General features: G+C 48.6%; 1 protein-coding gene across 7 annotated transcripts in view; it reads right to left on the bottom strand.

The window, feature by feature from the left end:
* Positions 1-12,500, bottom strand: part of LOC113568212 (ankyrin repeat and SAM domain-containing protein 1A-like) — a 59,194-nt gene that overhangs the window by 11,475 nt on the left and 35,219 nt on the right. For all 7 annotated transcript variants that reach the window (XR_004775577.1, XM_035522379.1, XM_035522381.1 and 4 more), the window contains 4 exons: positions 10,227-10,296; positions 5,127-5,239; positions 367-465; positions 35-181 (listed from right to left, as the gene is read on the bottom strand). Coding sequence is in view for 6 of the 7 variants with exons in the window: in XM_035522379.1 (XP_035378272.1) it covers positions 35-181; positions 367-465; positions 5,127-5,239; positions 10,227-10,296 (429 nt within the window). In the remaining variant the exon portion in view is untranslated. The remainder of the gene's footprint in view (positions 1-34; positions 182-366; positions 466-5,126; positions 5,240-10,226; positions 10,297-12,500) is intronic.

Raw genomic sequence — 12,500 nt, 5'->3', positions numbered from 1 at the left:
CTGATCAGTGTGTGTGTGTGTGTTCTGCTCTCACGTTGACGATCTCGAGCTCCCACAGGTTCTTCACACAGTCGAGTGTGCGGTAGCCGCTGGTGAGGAAGCTCGGCAGGTACTCAGTCAGACCCAACGAGTCGAGCCAAGAGGACAGAGATGTACTGCCATCACAGCCGAGAGTTTTCACCTGCACCCACACACACGCACGTACTCTAACTAGCTGTGTATGTTGTACCTCATTCACCTATCTCAGAACACTAGCACCCGGAATTACAGTAAATAACTAATATTTCTGTGTTTATGTCTGTGTGTGTGTGTGTGTGTGTGTGTGTGTGTGTGTGTGTGTGTGTGTGTGTGTGTATTGAAACATACCTTTGGCAGAGTGCGAGCTGCATTTAGGAGTTTTCTCCTGTGTGCTGCATCTGTAATCCCAATCTCTCTCAGATCCTGCTCCTCCATCACATTACTCCCCTAAAACACACACACACACACACACACACACACACACGCACAGAGTAAGGGGTTCTGTCACACCCGCAATACACTAAGTAAACAGAGGACCTTCCCAAACTCAGTGTAAAGGAATCGTGTAGAACTCCCACATCCATCCTACACAACACCCCCACCCAGAGCACATCCAGCCCGCCTGTTATTCCTGGCTTGGGCCCCTGACTCAGCTGAAGGGTCTGATAACTGAGCTGAGTCAGATATGTTAGTGCAGGAGCTGCAGAAACTGCTTAAAGAAACTTCAGCATAATGAAAGCAGACAGACAGGCAGGCAGCCAGACAGATAGACAGGCAGGCAGACAGACAGAGACAGGGAGACACCAACAGATACACGCTCTGTGTGTGTGTGTGCACGTGTCTGTACATGTGCGTGCATGTCTGTATGTGTGTGTGTGTGTGTGTGCGTGTATGTATGTATGTGTGAGCACGTGTGTGTGTGTATACGTGAGTGTGTATGTGTTTGCGTGTGTGTGTGTGTGTGTGTATACGTGAGTGTGTATGTGTTTGCGTGTGTGTGTGTGTGTGTGTGTGTGGGTGTGTGTGTGCGCGTGTTTGATGTAGCTCCAGCTGTCTGATCAATATTTAATCAATACGGCTCCTTTGTGGACTTTCATTACCCTGCCATCAACTAGAAAATGCGGTGTGTGTGCGCGTGAGTGTGTATGTGTATGCCTGTGTGTGTGTGTGTGTGTGTGTGTGTGTGTGTGTGCGCATGTGGGTGTACAGGGTGGTGTGTGTGTGTGTGTGTGTGTGTGTGTGTGCGTGTGTGTGTGTGCGTGTACAGGGTGGTGTGTGTGTGTGTGTGTGCGTGTACAGGGTGGTGTGTGTGTGTGTGTGTGCGTGTACAGGGTGGTGTGTGTGTGTGTGTGTGCGTGTACAGGGTGGTGTGTGTGTGTGTGTGTGTGTGTGTGCGCGTGTACAGGGTGGTGTGTGTGTGTGTGTGTGTGTGTGTGTGTGTGTGCGTGTACAGGGTGGTGTGTGGGTGTTTAACTGTGAAACACTCATCTGTTTGTCACTAATCACATATTAACCTTAACAGCAGGTCACATGATGCCTTCTCAGTATCCCACAGTCCCTCTCTGTTCTCCCCCTGCACGGCTGTCATTTGTCCTACACTCAACTCTCTGGAGCCAATGAGAGCGAGCCTCATTTACATAAACACAGTACCTCCCAGTTCAGACCAACACAATAACACCACTCAACCTCCACACCCATGACCCTCTCACTGGGGGAAGAGAGAGATTATATCATCGCTATATGATAATTATCTTTATTCTGTCAATATACTTAATATACTTAAAGAGAGAGAGAGAGAGAGAGAAATATGAGCAGAATGGAGGAGTGATTGAAGTGCAGTAAAGGGATTTAATGAAGTCATTTCTCTGTGTTTAATGGCGCGCTGAATATGAACAGCCAGACCCCTCCCACAGCAGAGCTGGATGTCTCATTCAGAATGCACCACCCGTTTTTCTGAATGGACTCCAATACTGGAGTACGTGATCGCGCTCGACACATGCAACTCAAGAAGCAAACCAAGACGAGCTTACCTCATAATTCTCTCTGTCCTCCACATACACAGACACACAGACACACACACACACACACACTTAAATGAGGGAGAGAGAATTGTAAGCATGCACAGAGGGAGATTATACCTCATACTGAATGCAGTGAGGCAAGAAATTGTGATGAAAAAGGTGTGTGTGTACGTGCTCCTGTGTTCAGTGTTAAGAGTGTGTGTGTGTGTGTGTGTATAGATCACAGCTCCTGTGTAATACACACACCATGGTCTGAATGAAACATTTGCTGTTTGTATTTGAATTTAGATTCACCATCTACAGCACTACATGCCATACTGCACAACACACTGTATCCTACAACACAACACGCCATACTCCACAACACAAACACACTCCTCTGAAACACACGGCACCGCATAGCACTGAATGTGATGTGCCTATATTTGAATGAAATGTATGCACATATTTTAATGTATGTACTGTATATGCACACATTCTAATGTATGTATTGCATATGCACACATTCTAATGTGTGTAATTGCATATGCATATATTCTAATGTGTGTATTATATATGCATACATTTAGAAAGAGAACAGAAGTATGGGTCATCATTGCTGGCTGTATGGAACCACAGGAGATTGTGGACCGTCTGGGATCCCGACTGGAGGCTCGTGATCAGCCAGTGTGCTTCGGTCCCAGCACCATGAATCCCCATTAGCTTGCTCTGTGTGTGTGAGTTCGATCAATCCCCATTACCTCGCTGTGTGTGTGTGTGTGTGTGTGTGAGTGTGTGTGTCATCAATCCCCATTATCTCACCATTTGTGTGTGTGTGTGTGTGTGTGTGTCATCAATCCCCATTACCTCACCGTGTGTGTGTGTGTGTGTGTGTGTCATCAATTCCCATTACCAAGCAGGCAGACGCTCACAGAGCAACTGTTTGAAGTGGTGTCACTCACACCTGACGGGCAGCGCTGGGCTTTGCTCAGCCCTGCGCTCCAGATGTCGTGTTCATTTTTTCTTTTCTACTCTATTCATATTCCTCTCAGACAGTGCGAAGGGAAGTCTGTGGTCTTCCCCCCTGTTACAACGTCTGAAATCAGAATTTAAAAACATAACAGAACGAGACCTTTTACCAAATCAGGAGCAGGTTAATCCGACCACCCAACGACACTACCGCGTCACCAACGTCCCCAGCTTCATCCAGTCAGCTTTTATTTGCTACTGACGTCAACAACCGAGTCCTTTGTTTGTGTAAATGACCCGCTTAAATGGTAGTGCTGCCTGGTAAAGTCAGAGAGCGAATCATAGCCCAGATCTCTGAGCCAATAAGGATGCAGCACACCAATGTTTTCTGTCAACTGGTATATTTGCAATGACTGCATCTCTGTTACGACCTAAGGCTAATGTATTCAGACCGTGTGCGTGTGTCTGTGTGTGTTTGTGTGTGTGTGAGAGAGAGAGAGAGAGAGAGAGAGAGAGAGAGGGAGAGAGATCCTGTTCATCTTGTGGGACTTTAAACGGTTCTTGAGAGGTCCTCATAGCAATGTGTCTACAGGTAAATTCAGCCACAGAAACCATCACTAAGGCTCAGAGATGGTCGGTCGGTAAGGCTCAGAGACAGTAGCTAAGGCTCAGAGATGGTTGTTAAGGCTCAGAGACGGTTGCTAAGGCTCCATCTTCCATGATGGGTTGAAGATCAGAATCAGGACTGACAGGAGCGAGACTGGGGACGCTATAGGGTCCGTGTGGATATCAGGAAACATTACTCCGTAGGGAGAGAACTGTCAGTCAATAATATCAAGATTCATTCTTCTTTGATCACATTAATCCTTCTCAGTTGTATGACTCACAATGAGATAATAAAGTGAAAACAACACCAAAAAATAACAATAGATAAACGTGTGTGTGTGTGTAGCACAGGGGTATACATGTTTAGGTTCAATATGATGTTTCATTCTGATAACAAGATTCACCTTTAGTTTCTACATTTTTATGCATTAAAACCCTTTGTTCTGACTCTGTAGAGCTCTAAAGACACACACACATGCACACACACACGCAGGCATGACTTAGAAAAACTACTCTAAAGCCAAAGACCAGAGAAAAGCATGTCCTTGTACAAATGAAGGTGAACAGAGCAGAGAAGCTCTAATCCTGTTAACCACTGGGCTGCCTCAGTCTTTAAGTGTGACATCTGTCTCCAAACACCCGGGAAAGTGAAGTCACAACAGTGCAGTTTTAAATATACTTAATATACTTCAGAAACATAATCCTTACAAACACTGTGTGGGTGTGGTTGTAGTGTAGGAATGCGACATGGCATGTTTGTATGTATTGCATCTATAGGTAGAAAAATAATGTGTGCGTGTGTGTGTATAAACAAGTGCGTGGATGGGTATGCATGCAGGCACATGTGTGTCTGTGTGTGTTTTGTGTGTGTGTGTGTGTGTGTGTGTGTGTGTGTGTGCGCCCGCACACATGTACGTGGATGGGTGTGCACACGTGCACGTGCGTCTGTGTACGTATGTCCGTGCGTGTGTTTTTGTGTGTGTGTGTGTGCACACCCGAGTGCATGCATGTGGGCTGCATGCGTGTTTTTGTGTGCGTGTGCACACGCGTGCATGTATGTCTGTGCGTGCGTGTGCTTTTGTGTGTGTCTGTGCGCGTCCGCACACATGTACGTGGATGGGTGTGCACACGTGCACGTGCGTCTGTGTACGTATGTCCGTGCGTGTGTTTTTGTGTGTGTGTGTCTGTGTGTGTGCACACCCGAGTGCATGCATGTGGGCTGCATGCGTGTTTTTGTGTGCGTGTGCACACGAGTGCATGTATGTCTGTGCGTGCGTGTGCTTTTGTGTGCGTCTGTGCGCGTCCGCACACATGTACGTGGATGGGTGTGCACACGTGCACGTGCGTCTGTGTACGTATGTCCGTGCGTGTGTTTTTGTGTGTGTGTGTCTGTGTGTGTGCACACCCGAGTGCATGCATGTGGGCTGCATGCGTGTTTTTGTGTGCGTGTGCACACGAGTGCATGTATGTCTGTGCGTGCGTGTGCTTTTGTGTGCGTCTGTGCGCGTCCACGTGTGCGTGCGGGCCACTCACCATGAAGCGCAGGTCGTCAAAGCCGTTGAGCAGCAGCTTGCTCTCGTACTGCGGCAGGCCGACGTGCTCCAGCCAGTCCCCCACCGACTGCTGCAGGAGACGTCCCACCGCGCCTGTGGACACAGGGACGCGCCTGAGCAGGGAGAAGCCCCGTAACCCGTAGCAACGACACCCCGAGGATGTCACGTGACACCGCCACATCACCCTCGGCCAGCAGCACCGCGGGCATGAGCACCAGGAGGGCAGCGGAGACAGCGTCCTGGCGGAGGCCGGCCCAGCGGCCCACGCTTGCTCTCTCTCACACACACACACACACACACACACACACACACACACACACACACACACACACACAGAGCTCAGCTCAAAGGGGGAAGGTGGGATTTGTAGTTCCGGGTTGTAGTTCAGGTAGTTACGTGAGTGGGTCCTGAGGCAGCCACAGCAGAACAGAGCATTATTACACACAGGCGGAGTGTTTACAGGTGCACAGCTTCCTCCAGAGTAGGGACTGCACTGAGATACTCTGAAGGAACCTTCTGGAGTCGCGCCGAGAAGGCCGACGGTTCTGGCTGGTTCAGGGCGTCAGTTTCGGATCAGGACGTCGTGCGCACAGTGTGTTCCGCTGCGCAGTCAGGAACATTCAGAAATGCACCGCAGTAACATCCAGAAACACTCCGGCAAGCACACGTCAGCATCTCGGATGAGACGCTCCTCTGAAAACGCAGATCGGGGAGCTGCAACCTAAAATAACAGCCATGCAGATCTCTCGTAATTAAGCAGCTGGTGTTAACGAGGAGAGTGTTCAGCAGAAACACGGAGAGATGAAACGCCCACGAGCTGGAAGAGGGGTTCTCCCCAGGGCCCTGGGACAGGCCGAGGAGGGGGCGGAGCTTTGGAGCAAGCAGGCAGCAGGTCACCATGCCAACAAGGTCCGCACAGCCCGCCTGTCCCCGCCCACTAGAGAGCTGCATACACTAAACCACTCAGGCAGTCGCGCAGGGTCTGGGACGCAATACACACTCTTGCAGTTAGCTGTCCAGGAAAGACTGTAGCTACCACCTGCCTAATGAAACACTGATTGCACACACACACCTCCTGCCAAATTAAACACTGATTTCACACGCACACAAACACCTCCTGCTTCATTAAACAGTGATCACACACACTGTTAACAGCCTCTGTCCAGTAAGCAGCACATGCACAAGAACACACACACACACACACACACACACAGAGCTTTTAACAGGGTCCTGGACACTCGTAGATCTGCTGGTCTGCTCGATTTTATTTCTCCGGCAGGCGGCTAGGCACAGACATATCGCACCGCTCGTCCGCTTCTTTGGTGCCGTTCGCGGTCAGGAGCTCCGCGGTAACCCTTTCCACGCCCTGACCGTTGCCACGCGCTGCAGACACCAGACTCAGGCACTTCCTCCACGCGCCTTCAGCGTCTCTCCCACACACACAGGACCTCGATCACTAGACCCAAACACTCCAGCCTCCACGCACAGTTACCACACAGATGAAAACCCCACTGCAAACCAGCTCGAAGTGGTTAAGGCTGGACAGTCGATGGTCTCAGACAGGGAGCTCAGACGGGGGACCAGGCCGACTGGAAGTCCGTTCTCTCTCCCCCAACCCCCCCCTCGCCGGTGAGACAGCGAGATGCGAACAAGTGAATCCCACAAAACTCTTCAGTGCCCCCACGCTTGGCTCCCGTCAGCCAGGATGGCTCCCGGCACCAGCTGGGACACCAGACACGGCTCCTGTTCTTATCCGCACTGATTTGGTTCGGCAGGGCTTCGTCTGTGTGTGGGATGGGGCTCCGGGCCTGAGGGACGCACGTCCTCTGCACAGGACATCGTCAGCTCTGCTCTGCAGCCTGCAGCTACGTCTCCTCTCTGCTATGTCTCCTCCCTCCCACCCTCCCTCCCGCTGTCTACCCCTTTCCCCTTTTTCGCTCTCTCCCGCTCTCTCTCCCGCTCTCTCCCGCTCTCTCTCCCGCTCTCTCCCGCTCTCTCTCTCGCTCTCTCTCTCGATGTTCAGTACGTGTGACGATAGAGTCACAGTCATGTTCTCGGTCATCGTCATCATGACAGGAAAGCGAGAGGAGGTTTCACTAAGCACCGCGTAACAGACTTACCTGCCACGTGAGAGCCGCACTCTGCCCTTACCTGTCATCCACAGGAATGGCACGGAATGACAGGGAATGGCACGGAATGACACAAAATGACACGGAATGGCACAACGACACGAAATGACACAGAACGTCACACAGCAACGCACAGAGCCGCACGCACAGCTGAGTAGTGAGTGTTAGTTCAGCTTATTTCCAGGCTACAGGGCGCTGCGATTCCCTCATTACACAATCAGACATTCATATTTTAGGACCTGAATCCAGAGCACAACCAGCCAAAGTTGCTGACACACAATAAGCAACCAGTCCTGCCAAACATTAAGCGAACACCTTCCAGTGCTTCTAACGCGTAACTGCAGTGCTGGTGGACAGTTTGAATCAGAGGGAAAAATCCTCATATTTCTCCGTTATTTTGGACACATCGTTAAATGATCCACACCTTAACACAGCAGTCTGATAAACAGATATGAAATAAAGGGCTGGTCAGTGACGTAACGATAACACGTGAGCATGTAGGAGACAGAGGGACTGCTCCTCGGGTCAGGTCAGTGCAGAGAACTGGTCTTAACTGACTCAGACCTGTTATGGACAGACAGAACAGTCTGGAAACAGACAGTTCCATCAGACAGACGCTCGAAATCCTTCAGGCTCTGCAGGTGATCTCTACTCGAGCTGGTAAGGATGAGAAGACCACGATGTAACCTACACTCCCTGTCTCCTAGTCAGTGAGGGTCACTCCCGCTCTCTCTCTCTCCTGTACGGAGTGACAGAAAAACAGAAATGCACCGTCATCGTGTGGTAGCATCAAGTGGTTAAGACCTCCTTCAAGCATGCTGAGCACAGCAAGGACAATACAAAGCATAAAAAAAAAGCCAAAAATAAAGAAACAAAAAATAATGACGGATAAGGGATATACCAGAACTGGGGAACTGAACAGAATGAAAATAAAATCAAATGTAAAGAATTTTAAAGAGCAAAAATTAATTTTAAAAATAAATGCTCATGTCAAAATAGCGAATTTGGTTTAGGTATAAGGGTGTTTTTTTTGTCTGGAGAATGATGGCGTAGCTACAACTCTTCCAGAGGAAGTCCATTTTTGTCCAGGCTGCCTTGCTAACACCTGCCTCAAATAACTAGCTCACGCACTAGCTCCGCACTACCCAAGACCATCCATCACCAAGCAGCACACACCAGTGTCTCCTGGGTACCACTCGGTCCGTACTGGACATGCCCGCTCTTACACACGTTCCCAAAAACAGCCGGCATAGTGTTTCCTGTCCATGGAGAGGCTATTCCATTACAGCCATTCGGATCCTGTAACATGGGAGAATCTACGCACGCATGAACGCAATACGCCCAGAGAGAGCGCGAGAGAGAGATCTAAATCTAAAGGGCTTAGCTTTCTACTCTCGGTAACGTCCGGCTGCTGGAGCAGTCCGAGTGTCAGATAGCGAGCAGTACAGTGGGACCAGTGCTCGTAAACTCGAAGGTCAAGCAACGTTGGTCCTGCGCCACCCGTTACTCCCAGCCAAGCGGAAACATTCCCAGAATCTCGTCTTAGGATACATCAGTGGTTCCCCCCCCTTTTTGAACCACTAGATTATACGGACGACTGGATAATATGAACCACTACATTATATGAATCACTGGATTATAGGAAACATTCTTTGCATCATGTTAACGGATTGTTCTAGAATGTTAAACATTTTTGGCCAAAGTTAGATTAATCATCACGGTAACATATTGACATACCACAGGATGTACAGCATGTGTGCTTTGACCAGTGTGTGGCTATGGAAGCCCATAAGGATCAAGATACCATGCGCGGTGTGCTCGGTCACCTTTACAATCCCAACCTGACCGTCAACGTGGCCCTGTTCAGCAGTGTGTGCTACGGTGGCTCATCCACGGGGCTGAACCAGACGGGTTGGCCTTCGCCCCCCCAATCTCATCGGTGGGCCTTGGGTCATGACCCTTTCATGTTGGGGTAATTGGTTCACAGGCTGCCCCCATGAGACTTTTTTGTTTGGTGGGTAATAACCACTGCATACCACGAGATCTGGCGTTTTAGAGATGCTCTGAGACCCAAATGACCCAGACCCGTGTGTGTGTTAGCATGTTTAAATGAACCCACCAGAGACTCCCATTCAAACCAGTCTGGATAATAAGTAGCCTTGGCCATGTGGTTTGGGTTAAAACACACACACATACACACATACACACACACACACACACACACACACACACACACACACACACATACTGAATTACATGTACAAATATATATGAGTACACACTTTGACAACCAGCGAATTAAAATTAAAAACCATTAAAACAATTAAAAATTATTTGATATTTATCATTCATTTGACGTTCAATTTCAGCTGAGAACCATTCCAGGATGAATGTCCATAATGGGCTTTAGTTTAACGACTTTTTATGGACTCCACTATATATTTTCCTACATTACCCATAGTGCTACCTGCTTACTTAACAGGGTCATGTAGCTGCAGTGCATTCTGGAATTCTGAGTCCAGCTCTAGTTGTCTCACCTACCTTTAAAGAATTAAAGGTTAGGCATCAAAATTCCACCTCCAACATTTATGTTCCAGATCTTTGAAATTTTTTTCATATTATCGGATTTCTACATTATCTCACATAAATAAACATCCAGCAGCAAAACAACAAGTTTTCACATTACATAACACATTACTAAGATTTCAATGTAAAGACATTTATGACATTTTAGGGAGGACTTTTGGTGATATTATCTAGCGCTGGCTCATATTCCACAGCACAGAGGGCAGTGTGGGGTGTTTTTGGCGGTGGTGAAAAGTCATAGGTTCTGAATTGGGCTAATAAGACCCAACATATAACATAATACTGAATGAGGTCACAGTGTGCATATAACTATTTAAGCTAACTAAGGGAGGGTCACAGTGTACAAAGAATTTTAAAAGACCCACCTGACGTGGTGCTCTCTGGGTCTTTGGAGAAGTCAATGCCTGCTCCGATTAACGTCATGATCTTCTCAATCTGAAACAATGAGAGAGAGAGAGACAGACAGACATAAGTAATGGAGCCCAAATCAAGAGCTACTGTATCCAAGCTCACCAAGCGTTAATACAGGCAAACGTGTGTGAGGGTTAGTGGTCGGCGTCCACATAGTTATAAGCGCGAAGCGTGAGACCAAACAGACAAAGTTAGCAACGATTTATCCGACGGAATTCTTCCTGAATACTTCGGCAGAAAACACCTCCGTCCCAGTGAGGTAATGACAGCCATGCATTACCATCTTTGCCCTCCAGATTAACCATGCAAGAGCCCAGGTCCATGACGACATTAGACCACATACCCAGAAATAATTAGCACCAGCCCGAACTCACATTCTGTTTTTATAGTTTCTTCATTCTTTCTTTGTCATTCTCTCTATGTAAGCGTACAGACATTAAAACCAACAGCTCAGAGAATTACTGAAGAACTGGGACAGTAGACTCAGGGCTCTAGAACTGGGACTTTAGACTCAGGGCTCTAGAACTGGGACAGTAGACTCAGAGCTCTAGAACTGGGACAGTAGACTCAGGGCTCTAGAACTGGGACAGTAGACTCAGGGCTCTAGAACTGGGACAGTAGACTCAGGGCTCTAGAACTGGGACAGTAGACTCAGGGCTCTAGAACTGGGACAGTAGACTCAGGGCTCTAGAACTGGGACAGTAGACTCAGGGCTCTAGAACTGGGACAGTAGACTCAGGGCTCTAGAACTGGGACAGTAGACTCAGGGCTCTAGAACTGGGACAGTAGACTCAGGGCTCTAGAACCAAATGACACTCCAGAGAACCCCCTTCTTCCTCCTGTACCTCTGCTAAGAGATGACAGTGATAAGTGATGTCTCTACTCTGTCACCTTGGATTTGATGAAGCACAGGTTCCAGACCAGCTCGGATCAGGTTCCACTCATACTTCTAAGGACAGAATGTTTAGCGCTAGAATATAATTTATGGCTCCGTTTTAAACGTAAAAGAGCAAAAAGAAGGTGAATCCCAGTCTGTCAGGGACATATCCCAGTCTGGTGGGGACAGGACCTAGGGGTGGATGAGACAAGCTCAGTAATCCACCCTCTGTCCAGCCGGGGAAGACTCCTTACATCACCTGCCTGGACAGTCTTCAGATCAGAGATTAGAAAAGGAGAAAAATGATGTAAACAGGTAAAGATAAAGGTTTCCAGATTTTACAAAAACCCCCAAAAAACTCATTAAAAATGTATTTTACTTTTTACCCACAAAACCTACAAGTTCCTGCAACAGTCTGTTGTAAAGAGGCACAAAACTTTTTATGAGTAAAAACAGAATCAGAAACAGATATTACCAGCCAGCTGCTTTCCAGACCAAAGATGAGGCGAGATGACCAAGAGAAAAACACGAGTCTGCTCTGATCTAATACCCGTCAAAGCCTGATGTGACTCTACTACAGAGGAGCCCTCCACCCAAACCCTCCACCCATTCTCACCTACGGAAGGCGCAAACGCTCCACCCATCCTCACCTACGGAGGATGCAAACCCTCCACCCACCCACCCACACCTACGGAGGAGCCAAACCCTCCACCCATCCAAACCTAAGGAGGAGTCAAACCCTCCACCCATCCAAACCTAGGGAGGAGTCAAACCCTCCACCCATATCCTCCACCCACCCACACCTAGGGAGGAGATAATAGCCTAAGAAACCAGAGGAATCAGTAGCCAGGGCAGTAGGCAGGAGCTTGGTGAGGTCTTGTGGGTCTTACGCTTTGTGACGACTGGGGTCTCCAGGAACCAAAGGAGTTATGGGTCTGTTTCTGCTGGGAGAAAATCAATGTTTAATTAACAAAACAAAAATAAATAAAAAAAATACAAGTTTGAAGGCTCATCCAGTTGGTCAACTGAGAAAGGTAGGTGGACTGGAACCTTCTAGGAGGTTTCAGGAAGGGGACCTCCACACAATAAACCACCCTCACTGTAGCCCAGTTAACACCCCGCAAGTCATCTGTGGGGCAACAGTATCAGGGGCTCGCGTTGATGCCATCCAGAAACATTCTCACAGCTCTGAGGGATGAAGGTTATTGTCTGTGCTGATGACTGGAGACTGCACACCCTCCCAGAGTGAGCTCTAGAGACTGCACACCCTCCCAGAGTGAGCTCTAGCGACTGCACACCCTCCCAGAGTGAGCTCTAGCGACTGCACACCCTCCCAGAGTGAGCTTTAGAG

The sequence above is a fragment of the Electrophorus electricus genome, chromosome 24 (assembly GCF_013358815.1).
Source record: "Electrophorus electricus isolate fEleEle1 chromosome 24, fEleEle1.pri, whole genome shotgun sequence".
Lineage (NCBI taxonomy): Eukaryota > Metazoa > Chordata > Actinopteri > Gymnotiformes > Gymnotidae > Electrophorus > Electrophorus electricus.
Note: the sequence above shows the minus strand (reverse complement) of the source record. Positions and strands in the feature narration are given on the sequence as shown.